The 13,098-nt window shown below is 33.5% G+C and overlaps 2 protein-coding genes across 2 annotated transcripts; both read right to left on the bottom strand.

Moving 5' to 3' along the window:
• Window positions 1–510: 510 nt before the first annotated feature.
• On the bottom strand, window positions 511–3,472 carry LOC139484538 (uncharacterized). The gene is made up of 2 exons (XM_071268267.1): window positions 3,298–3,472; window positions 511–2,676 (listed from the first exon to the last, which is right to left on the bottom strand). The coding sequence occupies exon 2, from the start codon at window positions 2,604–2,606 to the stop codon at window positions 1,584–1,586; it is 1,023 nt and encodes a 340-aa protein (XP_071124368.1). The 5' UTR covers window positions 2,607–2,676; window positions 3,298–3,472; the 3' UTR covers window positions 511–1,583.
• Window positions 3,473–6,828: 3,356 nt separating this feature from the next.
• Window positions 6,829–7,659, bottom strand: LOC139486667 (uncharacterized). Its single transcript, XM_071271591.1, has one exon. The coding sequence runs from the start codon at window positions 7,657–7,659 to the stop codon at window positions 6,829–6,831; it is 831 nt and encodes a 276-aa protein (XP_071127692.1).
• Between the last annotated feature and the right edge of the window lie 5,439 nt (window positions 7,660–13,098).

Below are 13,098 nucleotides of genomic sequence, written 5' to 3'. Positions count from 1 at the left end.
GTCTTTACATGTATGTCTTCTGACACTTTTATATTGTTTAGCTAACTATCGTCACGCATCATTGTAAATATAACGGAATTTGAAGAGAATGTCATCAAGGTGAGAGGTTTAGCGCTTTAAAACCAGGTTTAATCCACCAATTTTCTACATGTGAAAATGCCTGTACCAAGTCAGGAATATGACAGTTCTTGTCCATTCGATTTTTATGTGTTTTGTCATTTGATTTTGCCATGTGATTATGGACTTTCCGATTGGATTTCCTCTGGGTTCAGTATTTTTTGTGATTTTTACTGTTTGCTAACTATCGTCTATGATAATGTACCATTTTAGCTTTTAACTTTACTGGATCGAGGTCTCTCTTTTGTTTTTATCTAATGAAAATATATTCTCTTCAAGGTGCCATTCGTATTTGTTGATAAGCTTGCTTTTTTTTTTATTTCTGTCACAACAATTTTGTCATAACAGTAAAATATTGGCAACATAAACTCGATCAGATGCCAGAGCTTCATGTTGAAGGTATCATCTTTATTCATTTAAGCAAGAGCCAGAACAATATTGCAGATATTATGTGCCATTTAACTACATGTTACAAACACTTGCATAACAATCTTATTGAAAATAGTGTTTTACTGCACTAATGAAATTATTTACATTTGCATATAAACACATTAACCACATGGTAATTATTTTTTTTTAGAAAGTAATAAGTAACCAAATACACTTTTTAAGTAAGCAATAATATGGAGGAAAATTACAATACTATGAAGGAACTTTTATTCGTGGGTATCAATTTTCCTGGTTATGACAAAACAAGTTGCCTGTCCGTAGGTTCCTGAATTTAAGGTTTATATTTTCACTCACCTGTTCTTACAGCGTTTGGAAATAAAGCAGATTTATCTGTTAACAAAATTGGGGCGAAAGATACAAGAGAGACATTCATACTCCTAGATCGAAAATAAAATGACAACGCCATGGCTAAAAATTAAATTCGTGGATAAAGCCTAGATTCGTGGATAAAGCCATCTACGAAAATCACGAAAATTGTTACAAGAATAAAAAGGTATTTCGCCGTAAAAAACCTGCATTATATGATACAAAAATATGTATCATATCACATTATGGAAATATAGTGGATATATGAGATAAGTTTTAAATATATCTACATAAGAAAAATACTGTATCAGAAAACACTAAGTATAACTAATCTAAATCATATGATAAATCATAAATTAGTAAATAAGAAAAAAGAGAAATAACATTGAATCATATAAGAAAAACCAGGGTAAGAAAACCTGATAATATATCAAAGACACTCTATAATAAAGATACAACTTTCATTTGTACAATTTTTAAATTTATGACGTCACTGATGACTTTAAACTTTCTTTATATCAAACGTTTTTGGTACCTTACGTGATCGATAGACGTTTTTCTTTTGTCAATTTCTTAAATGCATTTCAAATTTCCTCGGTATTGTTTTGAATTCTTGAATAAACAATTTATTTATATTGAATGTCTTAAATGCTCATATTTATTAATGAGCATGTAAAAACCATGGAAGAAAGAATGTTCTTCTGAAATCATTACATAACCGATATAATTTCATCCAGAACTCGTGACATATTTAATGTCTGACCTTTGATAACCTGTTCATCTAATTTCCAATTGCTATTCTTTGTGTCGTAGTAGGTATCAAGAACATTCATGGACCAAGGGATCGGTTTGATTACTTGGGCAAAATATTTCCCAAAATTAACGATTTCCGTTTGGTTCAAGTCCCCGTTTGCATTAGCTTGTGGCATCCAAGCACCAAGATAAGTGGTCAAATTGTAAACTGATGTAAAATAGTTGGCATATCCAATGGCAGTCATGACATTATTTTTTCCGAAATCGTCGCCAGTCCTAGACCAATATTTTTGACCTGGATTACCGTCGTTTTTTAGTTTTTTATTTGGTCCGGATGCATAGATATGCCACTCTGCCATCATATAATGATCGTTTTTATAAATATTTTGGTTAATTTCTTCTAACCCCTTTGCAGTTTTCTTTGGAGAACCTAGAATCACGATCCGTTTATCATTCTTTCCGCCGGATTCTCTTATCTTTTTTACGACAGCAGATGTCCAGTCGTTGTATTTTACTGTGTTTTCTCTGAGACTTTGTGCGCATTCATTTTCACATGAGTCGACTCCTAGTTCTGTAAATAGGTTGAATGAAAGTCTGTAGTCTTTATCTTTCAACCTTTCAGCAACACTAGTCCACCACTCCAAATATTTTGTTCGATGTGAATCAGTAGCGAAAGCTTCGGCCTCGTGATGGATCCAAGAAACTATTGGGGCAATGTTCGTAGCAAGACAATCGTTCACGACAGTCTCTAAATTGGTTAAAAAGACAGTCATGTTAAAATTGTCAAGATCTGCTCTACATCTTAGTCGTAAATTTCTGAAACCTCGTTCATAAACATCAGCCAAGTTGTTTTTGTTGTACTTATTGAAATTGAGGGTTTTGAAATAATTCGTGGAAAATCCTTGAGCAATCTTTTCCTGGTATTTAGTTGGTGTATATGGGTTATGTCTGGCTAAAGAACCTTTAAACAGCATGCGCATGTGATAACTAATACCACAATTGTCATCATCCTAGGATGTTTTTGGAACATCATAACGGATTCTTTCGGTGCTGAAAAACAAACAAACGCATAAGTTTTTAATAGTGTATTATGAACGAATCTTTTCCATTTCTACTTGAACTCTTATTATGTATTACCAATCTACCCTAGACAAAGCAGGCACACTTGAAAGGACATGTACATTACAATCCACATAAAGAAATGATCTGCATTGTCAAGAAGTTGTTTAGATGTGATCAACTAAAATGTGTCTGATATTAGAGTTATATTTTGCAAGCGTTTGATTTATTACGATTCATATTGATTCAATTGATGGATTGACTATACTAAATAAATGGCCTATTTTTTTTTTTACCTATTATGTCTGTTTGTTTTGTTCACACATCGTTGTCAATATACTTAGTAATTGAATGTGATGCGACTGCCATGCAAGTGAGAGATCAAGCTAGCAATAAGACCAGGTTCAATCCACAATTTTCTATTTAAGAAAATGCTTGTACCAGGTAAGGAATATGACAGTTGTTATCCATTCGTTTTATGAGCTTTTGATTTCTATTCATTGTGATTGTTTGAATATTCATGTTTTGATTTCTATTGATTGTGAATGTTTGAATATTCATAACAGAATACCTAGTAAAATAGATAATATAAATTAAAAGAAAAACATTTACCTCTTGTACACGATTAGAACTTGCAGTAAACAAAATCCCACTCCAATAGAGACCCACTGTCGACGGTGACTACCACTGGAATAAGATATGACGCTGCAGAACACAGAACTTTATAGAGTAATGATCGACTTATGAAAGAACACGTCACAAAAGTCTCTTACATAAAGAGAAACTGTTTTCATGTTTAAATGCTTTAAGTATGAGAATTATAAATTGTTATTCAAAATGTTTCAGTTTCAGATGAAAAATCACTAATTGGCAATCAAAATGAAATATTGGGAATGATATAAAAAATAATTAAATCTGTATTTAAGACCAAACAAAAATGTCTGAGAAAGTCAATAAGAAATTCAATCAATGGAACATATTGCGATAAAATAACGAAAAGATATAAATATCGTTTGATATCGCTTGAACTCACTTGAATAAATAGTATATTCTCAAGGTAAAGGATTCAAAATATATAGCTTCAAATAAATGGGATTTATAAAGTATTTACCTATATCATATACAATGACTAAACTTTTGTTTTATTTTCAAACAATTTTTTGTTTATTTTGTTTACCAAATATACTTGTTAGAAAACCAAGCTTTTCTTAATGTATCCTTTTAATAATCCACTAATAACTAGTCAGCTGCTGGTATTAATTTATATACATAATGTATTTACACATTTCTTGATTTCTGGATTTGTTTATATTGTTTTATGCATTCTTAAACAAAAGTTTAATAAACTTTTAAATTAGTGGACTTCTGATTAGATTCATAGTAAGATTTGTTTATATATAAAAACCTCAAATTAAAAAAGTGGTTTTCTCCTTCTTCGTTACACACATTACATAGTCTTTCATTTAAACAAAACATGTTTGTTGATAACATTGTAAAAGTTTCCATCTATCTTTTTTTAAACGTATTCTCTTTTTTTCATGTGTTTTTCTTTAAATGAAACATGAAGTAATATAATTGATTTACACCACGATTCTCATTAACTTGCAAAATACGCATCCATTTGTTCAAACCAAGTGACGGTTCAGTTTTACAAATTGACTTGTATAATATGTTTGTTTAAAATCTTGTTCTGTCCAGATCAATTGACGTCTAGGAATATTTACATTACTCTTAATAGAATTTTCAGACTTAAACATGTGAAGCTATTCTTTTGGGGTAGCTTTTAAAAAAATATTTTTTTAGCTATCCAATTTTTCTTGCAGACTAATTTTTGCAAAATAAAATGTTAAGAAATATTTAAAGTGACGCCTATAATATCATTGACCAATACCAAGTTACTCTTTATCCAATTTTCCACAAAAAATGTATTAATTTTCGAAATTACCTGTTTTTCTTATTCTGTGAAGTTCACTTCTGTACTGACATGAATTAATTATCATAGATATGGTCATATTTATACATTTAAACTTTTGATTTTTTTTTGTATCTATGATGAGTTTATTTGGTAAGGTTTTTCGTCTGTCTACCGCCTGACATTTCCCAACATTTAAAAATTCTCTATAGAAATTAGGGACGTGTTTGATTTATTCTAGAATTTTCTTCTTTTCAAAATTCATCTTAATCAACCAGTTTATACCTTGATAGAGGATTGCTACTCACAAAGAAGCTTTTGAAACAAGAGTTCCAAATGGTGGAGATGAAAGTAAAATTTACGTACGCCATCACGAGTTGGTTGACCGCGATGGAATAACCGTTTCACAGATGATATCGGATATGTTCCTTATGTCGTAACTTCAATAACATTTCCCTTTTCAGGAATGTGACCTACCGAATTAGACTATTTACCGGATTTGTAATAACATAAGCAACACGACGGGTGCCACATGTGGAACAGGATCTGCTTTCCCTTTCAGGGCACCTGAGATCTCCCCAAGTTGTCTTTAGTTTTTTTATGCTGTGTCTTCTGTACTATTATTTGTGGGTTTGTTTATGTATGTTTAGCAGTAGCGTTGTAAGTTTATTTTCTATCTATGAGATGACTGTCCCTGTTGTATCTTATATCCCTCTTTTATACAAACCACAATGAGATATTTTTAAATTCCGTAACTAATGATTTTACTTTACCAAAATGCGTTTTGAGACATAGTCGATTCCTGTATATTGGCATTGCGCAAGGTCATGTTTTTCTCTGACTGTTATGCCGTCTTTACACTTAATCCATTGGGTGTTGGATGTGTACGGATTGATAATTTAGTCTTAGATGCATGATATTTTAATTAGTTGTTAGTGGCTTTGAACTAGCTGTCCGCTAATTGCGAGTACTCTCAGATCTGTACCTAGTGTATTTTTGTTGTTGGGATGTACAAGTACCCGGCCACGTCCTTTTGTATTTTTGTTCATCTGACGAGTTTAGCAGCATTCCAGCAGCACCTGCATACGGGGTATATATCACCCAATTGATACGATATTCCCATGCTTGTATTTCCTATCATGATTTTCTTGATAGAGGGTTGCTTGCTTACAAGGAAGCGATTAAAACAAGAGTTAGAAAATGGTGAAGTTGAAATCACGAGTTGGTTGACCGTTATGGAATAACCGTTTCACAGATGATATCGGATATGTTCCTCATGTCGTAACAACAATCCCCTTCCCTTTCATGAATGTGACCTACCGAATTAGACTACCGGATTTGTTAAAACATGAGCAACACGACGGGTGCCACGTGTGTAGTAGGATCTGCGTACCCTTCTGGAGCACCTGAGATGACCCCTAGTTTTTGGTTGGGTTCGTGTTACTTATTCTTTAGTTTTCATATGTTGTGTCAAGTGTAATATTGTTTTGTCTGTAATGTCTTTTTCATTTTTAGACATGGCGTTGTCAGTTTATTTTCGAATTATAAGTTTGACTGTCCCTATGATATCTTTTGTCTGTCTTTTCTAAGCCTTTTCAACTGATTCTTATACTTCGTTCTTATGTTGTGCTGTTATACCATTGTCTCTTGTTAGGGAAGGGTTGGGATCCCGCTAACATGTTTAACCCCGCCACATTATGGATGTATGTAGGTGGCTGTCCCAAGGCAGGAGCTAGTAATTCAGTGGTTGTCGTTTGTTTATATGTTACATACTAGTATTTGTTTTTCGTTACATTTTTTGTACATAAATAAGGCCGTTTGTTTTCTCGTTTGAATTGTATAACATTGTCATTTCGGGGCCTTTTATAGCTGACTATGCGGTATTACCTTTGATCATTTTTGAAGGCCGTACGCTTACCTATAGTTGTTAATTTCTGTGTCATTTTGGTCTCTTATGGAGAGTTGGTTCATTGGCAATCATACCACATCTTCATTTTTTAATATAGAATTACTTTGTTTATCAATCATTTGTAATCGCCCTATTAAAGAATCTCAATATATACGTTGTGTTTTGTATATACGTTTTATCGTCGTGATAGCTAAATGATCTGTACAATAACGTCATTCAATATAGCATTATGGTTACAACTTTAACATAGCTTATTGCTAGTACTTCGCGTATTTTCAAACATTCTGGGGCCCGACAAATGTGAAATATGTAACCAAAAAAATCAAAAATAAATGATGAGCATGTTGCGCCAAACAATATCGAATTTAAACCTGTAAGCTGTAAGACTGCTATGTGGGTCGTTGGGGTCAGCTAGCGAAAAGAAACGTGTAGCGTCACGATCCTTCTTGTCAAGTCCTATCTGTAAGATGGCCTTTTCAATATCTGTACTGATACCATATTCCCCGATTCTGGATCGCATTAGTATTTTGGTTAAGTCATTAAGATTGGGTGGCGTTGGCATTAAGCAATCATTTAAGCTGGCTAAATCTTGCTGTGGTTTACAACTGCAGTCGTACACTATACGAATGGGGGTGGTCTCGGAATCTTTTTTCACAGGCTGGTGAGGAATGTAGTGAATCATATGTTTGTTGTTATCATCTTCCGTATTTGGAACCCTCTCTATAAATCTTCCCTTTTCTTGTTCATTGATTATTTCACTGTATTTTTGTAGCAAGTGCGGTTCCCGGTGTAGGCGTCTAGCTATATTCTTGGTTTTACCTTTGGCAATGGCCATATTTGAAGGCATATCTGGATGGTCAAGTTTCCAAGGCAACTTTGCCGTGTACTTTTTCTCGTAATCAATAGCTGTGTTCTGGTATGTCTGTAAATTGTTGGTGTTCTCCTTGTTTTCACATGTATTGATTCCTATTGACTCAAGTGTCCAAAACTTTTCAATCTCTGTCTTCTCCAATTGATGGGATGATATAACGTTTAAAAGAACTGTAGATGTTGAATGCTGGGTGATATTTCTGTTGATTGGTCCTGATAATAAATATCCTATCTTTGACTGTACAGCGGTGTGTCCTTTCTCTCTTATGATTTTGTCTTCCATAATTTCCCAGTAGTAGTCCGCGCCTATAAGTAGGTCGATCTCAAAACGCTCTCCAATGAAAATGTACAGAATGTGCAAGTTTAAGTCCTCTCAACTGTGGTAACTCCTTGTAGTCTGTGAAATACTGTTATGAATCGGGACGGCATTTTCTGAAACAATGAGTGTGTTTATACTCACACTTTCTCCCGTGTCGGTCTGTAATTGTATTGTTGCAGTTTCCAAGTTACGAACTTTCTGAGATAAATCTCCGAACGCAGACAGTTGAATGCTGATTTTCCCCGTTGTTTTAATTTCTAGTTTATCGGCTAATTTCTGAGTGATAATAAAACGTTGCGCTCCTTCGTCAAATAATATGTTATATTATATGTTTACGTCGTTATATATAACTGGCGCAGTTGCTGTTTTTAGGAGAATGTCGGGACTTACTTGTGATGCATGCAATACACTAGTTGTGTCTGTTGTTTCAACCACGTTGATAGCTGTCTGTATATTCGGCTCCTGCATCGTACCTGTATATTTGCAATACATCTCTGGTGTTTGACCAAGTGACTCTAATCCTCGCACATATGATTCAAGTTTGTCTCCGTAAGACCTCAAGCTACATGCATCATTTGTCGGTGTGGGTAAGTTCTATGATGAGTTTTATTCATGAGTGCTTTCATGTAAGCATGGACCAGTTTGCTAGGTTGTCCGAACTTATCTCTGAGAAGGCATCATCAAGGGCATTCACTTCGTCAACTTACATGTCTGTTTTTGACTTTTATTTCGTCGAATTTCAACAGTAGCATCGTGACGGCTCCTTTGTGTCCAGCACGAACTGACTTCAGCTTTGAATCCATATATATCCAAAGGTTATGGCACCATTAAATGTTGAAGAATCTCAATAAATACGTTGTGTTTTTTATATGCGTTTAATCGTCGCGATAGCTATAAATCATCTATACAATAACTTCATTCAATATAGCGTTATGGTTACAATGTTACCATAGCTCAATGTTAGTACTTCGCGTATTTTCCGACACCCCCTTCTTCGTTGATTTAATTATAGTATTTCTTTTCAACTTTTCTAGTCCACCATCCCAGATGTATTTATAGCATTTACTTTCTATATCTTGAATAATTGTTCTTTACACACTTATAGATTATCGTTGATCATCTCAACGAGATTGTTTTTCTCGCCTGAGCCGGTACGGCGAAAGCGAGAAAAGCAATCGAGTTGAGATGACCAATGCTAATCTGTTCATCGCTATTTTACATATGACAACTTGTCAATTTCATGTCAATTTCATTTGCAACACCACGTGTCTCCTTAGTTTCTAGCTATAATTTTCCATCTCAAGCGAGTAGCATGATATAAAAAATAATCACAAAAAAAGATCAAAGGAAAAATGCACAAAATAGCGATAGTTAAAGATTAGTATATGGCATTTTTTCTATATTGGCCCTAGTATCAGCCCTATATTCCATATCAAGCCAGAGGGCCAATATGGAAAATGACATGTAATTATCTATTAATCACATATTTTCAAGCTGGGGAAAAAGGAAGAAGATATCACATTATGTTTAATATTTTCAACAAAAATTCACAACATTTGAATAAAAATATGTATCACAGTGAGAAAATAAAGTGATGTGAAAAATTCAACAAATATATAACAATAATCTTATTTTTCAGAGTTACAAATGTTACTTGTATCATTCCCAATAGAAGCTTGTGGAAGAATGGAAAAAGTGGACTTGTTATTTTTACATTTTTTTCTGCAGACTCAAAATGTTCTATTGTTTTGCAGACTTCATTTGGTTCAATACTGTCAAAAATATTATCCTCAGGAAAATCGGCAGGTTTGACTCAAAACTAGTGTTTGAAGTTGGTTCTTGTGGTATGAATCCTAAGCTCTCTAAACCAATATCAGACGAAATATTAGACATGTCTTGCTGTTGCTTTAATGATGCTGAACTTTACTCATTGATTGAAACAACATTCGTATGGCCTGTCAACTACATGACATTGGTAGCCTCCACATTGGAGTGATACAGTGAGGAAACTATTGTCTTGCGAACTATGGTTAACTTTTCATACTTCTTGAGTAGGCATACTTGTGTGGTGGTTCTTGTATTTGTCAATAACTGTCAATTTTATATTTATATTAAATAAATTTAAAAGAAAGTTACCTGGTGTTGCAAACATTTTAGGTGCAAATGCTTTACTGTCACAGTGTTCTGTCCTGGTTTTGGTCATCCTTTCATTGTATTCTAAACATTGTTCACCACTCGCTGTTGCATCCTTTTTATGTCTCCAAAAAACATGTCAATATGCTCCTTCCTTCTCCTCATACCGAAGTGTAAAGTATTGTTTACCCATATGGTATTAAGTAGTGCATCAGGGTTGCCTAAACATAAGAATTGAGAGTTGAGATGTTGATGTTGCCAGGCATGGCTTATACATACACTTTTCTTTCTTCATTATCTTTTTAGCTGGTTTTAAGATATATTTTTGAAGCTGATACCATAAAAGCATTATAATTTTATGTACATGCGTAGTCTCGGGTAATATTTAATAAACCTACCTGTTCCTAGGAGATAGTTTTAATAACATGTCTATTTGAGTAGATGTGAAAGGATCTGCTTTTATTTTTTTGTTTCCAAGTCCCTGTGACTTAAGGTGCTTCCTTTTGGCAGATAATGCTAATCTTTAAGAATATATATTCCATTCTTTTCCATTAAATATCTACTGATTGATGACAGGATCGATTTCGAGCTATCCGGTTTATATTCTTCATTTTTCTAAGATCGGACAGACCAGTAAAATCTGGCTAAGTACTGATTGAGTACAGATATGTCCTCTTCTGTCCGTAACTCATTGTTCTCCTTTAACCATTCGGTTAATAATTTAACTTAACTTTTAGTTTTTCTCTTTGTGTTATCATTTTTCAATTCTTCTATAAAATTACTGTTATCACAATCTTTGAATTTTTTGAAAGGAATAGATAACCTGAGCCGTATTTGGCACAACCTTTTTGAATTTAGAGTCATTAAGCTCTTAAACTTTGTACTTGTTTGGCTTTATAACTTTTTTAATCTGAGCGTCCCTGATGAGTCTTATGTAGACGAAACGCGCCTCTGGTGTATTGAATTATAATCCTGGTACCTTTGATAACTATCATCATTCGATATTGTGAGACACCTATCATCGTCTGCTTCAGTTGCCATCTTGTTTAGAAATAGTATTTGATCGACAGGTTACCGGAAGTCAAACTCGGGGGCACGATATGAGTTTTCGAAGGCTGATAACGATATTGGCACCGAGGGCTGATAACCAACCTTGACTTCCGGCTATTATTGGCAATGCAAAAACGTACTTATCAGTACAAAATATGTGATAAAATTTAATACATAATCCTAGTAAACAGGCATCTTTCAAATAGAACATTGTAGAATTAGTAGTACGTTCGGAATTTACATAATACATATTTAAGTATTGACTATGCTTGCAGTGGTTAACACTTTCAAATGTTATGCACCAAATACCATAATATTCATTTACAAGAAAAAATACATATGTTAATGAACTACAATTTTACATATTCTTTCCCCCTCTATTCCATAGAAGTGTATAGCTCTTTATAAGAACCAGACAGAGTGCCATATACATGTGATATATGGGGGGGGGGTTCCAGATTCTATCTATAATTGGCCTAGTAGAATCAATAAATGAATACTGCAAAATTTTAGTGGGAAAATATTAGTGGTTGTGATGGTAACGGACACACTATTTTTTGGTTGTTGAGCGTGGTAAAATCTTTCTAAAATCAGCTAAATCACCACAAATTAGAGCCTGATTATGACATGTATGAATAGAATATCATGCATTTTTCATCAATGTTCATATGTAACATTGATACAACTTGGTTTAAGCTTCATTTAAGTGAAGATTGCATGCCAACCAAATTCGTAAATTTTTTGAAAAATTTTGCGAAAAAAAGCATATTTTCAACTTTTCTGAAATTGGAATTTTTGCGAAATTATCAAATTTTCTCTGTTTTTTTTTCTTCAGAAAAGTGCAAATGTGTACAGAATAGTTAGCACTGTAGTTATGAAGTTTGGATACTACTTTACCAAATTGACTAGAAAAATGCATGGGATTTTCTTTAGTTTTATCACCATAGCAACCAATTTTTTCCTTGGAAACGGAGTTTTTATTTGCAGAATATAGCAGTCTAAGAGCTTAAATGTCCTGAATTGTTTTATAACCAATAAGAAAATACATAAAAGCTAACGCAAACTTTAAATTACTATCGTCAAGTATTGTTGACTTCAATTGTTACCATGGAAACACATATTATCCATAGCAACATCCACTCAAAAACTGCATAAATAGAAATTTATATAAAAAATACATAAATAGAGGGTGTTTATTTTCAAATTTGAATATGACTTCATTCTTTGCTCCACTCACAGTCTTGTCTGGGTTTATTTCTTCAGATTGTTCAATAAATGTAATATATAATGTAACATTGGGGTTGGGGGTTTGGAAAAAAAGGGGGGGGGGGGGGTATGTTGCTTTTTTAAAATGTTGCATACAAGTAAATACTTGAAAAGATAATTGCGTTTGGTCGGACTTTGTTCCGAGTTCATCATCTGATAATCAATTTTTGAAAGTTAACAGCTGATGAACTTCATGGGATTGCAATAGCCGAGCCAACCTGGCCTATGGTATGGTAAGATAGATATGTCCCTAACAATTGTAAGAAAATTCTTTATTTCTTATGGCACACACCCGTCTGAAATGTTATTCCACTAGCATAAATCACAAAATTGACTTGTAACATAATATTAAGCTGTAAAAACCATTAATAGAATCATAATCATTTGGTCAAAGTATTTCTAGACTGAAACTGAAGTGTGATGGACGGACGGATAGAGGGACGGGCAAATTGAACACATTTAAAGTTGGTGGTGACTTAAAAAATAATAATAGTCAATTGGTGATCGCTAATATCAGAAGTCCAATATAATGGAATCCTCTTAATATATACATGTAGCTATTAACATATCATTAATAACTCCTTTGATGTACTACTATATCCCGGAACTGGAATTCAGGATCTCCGAGATAGACAAATAGAATACATCTGCTAATTTGGAATTGTAAATCCCGGTAAAATAATTATGTTATTACCGGCAAAATTATCAAGCAAAATAATTGTATTAATTATGAATCATTCCTTACTATGCGTCGTTCTACATATATCTCATAAGTTCAAGATTCCTATAACATTATATCTTATTTTGTGTGTGTGTGTGTGTGTGTGTGTGTGTGTGTGTTGGGGGAAAGGGGTTCAGCTGAAGCACACTTCGTATCCTTCTGAAATCCCTCTGTACAACCAACAAACGTAATATGTTTACTTGGTGAAAACAAATTGTGTATTGTATAAAAAT

This window comes from Mytilus edulis, chromosome 8, assembly GCF_963676685.1.
Source record: "Mytilus edulis chromosome 8, xbMytEdul2.2, whole genome shotgun sequence".
NCBI lineage: Eukaryota > Metazoa > Mollusca > Bivalvia > Mytilida > Mytilidae > Mytilus > Mytilus edulis.
This window is presented reverse-complemented; position numbering and strand designations above follow the sequence as displayed.

Coding starts and splice junctions, on each gene's coding strand:
- LOC139484538 (XM_071268267.1), bottom strand. CDS start 2,606: ATGCGCATGCTGTTTAAAGGTTCTTTAGCCAGACATAACCCATATACA.
- LOC139486667 (XM_071271591.1), bottom strand. CDS start 7,659: ATGGAAGACAAAATCATAAGAGAGAAAGGACACACCGCTGTACAGTCA.